We start from the raw sequence: 1,053 nt of genomic DNA, 5'->3' as shown, positions 1-1,053 counted from the left end.
CGGTGTACCTACACAAGTGTGCCCTCCTGACTTTGTTTCCTCATAACTTTCGGTAAAACAGATATTTTTAAATGAAATTTTCTAGAAATAACTTTCAGATGGTCTAGCTAGCGATTATATTGAAAGCTAATATGAAAAGAACTGACACACACACACGCACACGCGCACACACACACACACACACACACACACACATGAAACTTAGATTTTGAAAAAATTATGTCAGTGTGTATATGTGTGTGCACACCATTAAAAAAAAAAATTTGATTGAACAAAACATTGGTTTGGACAAGTTTACCTAACATACAGATGACAATATATCACTCAGAATCTACTCCTCTTCAACACAAGGATGTATTGAGCATAAGTATAAACATCACCACCATCATAATTACCACCATTTTAGCTTTGTTGTCACCACCATCTCAACCTTCACCCCACCACCACCATCAATAACTACTACCATCATTGTTTGTAATTGTTACAATACATGTTTCATGGAACAGGTTTTTTTTTAAGACTCCCACTGCTATTTATCTGTCCAGTTATGACATCAAACAGTAAAAGAAAAGAAGAAAAAGACTGTGGGATGGAAGCTGACCTTAGTCCTTTCAAGAGATTGCGTATCAATGTCCCAGCAACTCAAATCTCACAGGAACGAATGAGCAAATATAAGAAAGAAGCTGTCAAAAATCTGCGGAAACAAGGTTTGATATTTTGCTTATTTCTTTTCTTGGTTCTGTTTATTATAATCACTGTATTGTGTATTGTAATCACTGAGCTATGCCACTCATAGCTGTGTCACCCATAACTGACACTCTGTGTCGCCCACAACTGGCACTCTTGTGTCACCTATAACTGGCACTCTGTGTCACCCATAACTGGCACTCTGTGTCACCCATAACTGGTTCGACAAAACTGACTGATACAATAAGTACTAGGCTTACAAAGAATAAGTCCTGGGGTCGATTTGCTCGACTAAAGGTGGTGCTCCAGCATGGCCGCAGTCAAATGACTGAAACAAGTAAAGGAGTATGTATATATATATATATA

General features: G+C 37.9%; 1 protein-coding gene across 1 annotated transcript in view; it reads left to right on the top strand.

Moving 5' to 3' along the window:
* Positions 1-1,053, top strand: part of LOC106879317 (uncharacterized) — a 37,275-nt gene that overhangs the window by 31,953 nt on the left and 4,269 nt on the right. The window contains exon 2 of the mRNA XM_014928824.2: positions 546-707. Within this exon, the coding sequence (XP_014784310.1) occupies positions 546-707 (162 nt within the window). The remainder of the gene's footprint in view (positions 1-545; positions 708-1,053) is intronic.

This window comes from Octopus bimaculoides, chromosome 1 (assembly GCF_001194135.2).
Source record: "Octopus bimaculoides isolate UCB-OBI-ISO-001 chromosome 1, ASM119413v2, whole genome shotgun sequence".
Classification (NCBI taxonomy): Eukaryota; Metazoa; Mollusca; class Cephalopoda; order Octopoda; family Octopodidae; genus Octopus; species Octopus bimaculoides.
This window is presented reverse-complemented; position numbering and strand designations above follow the sequence as displayed.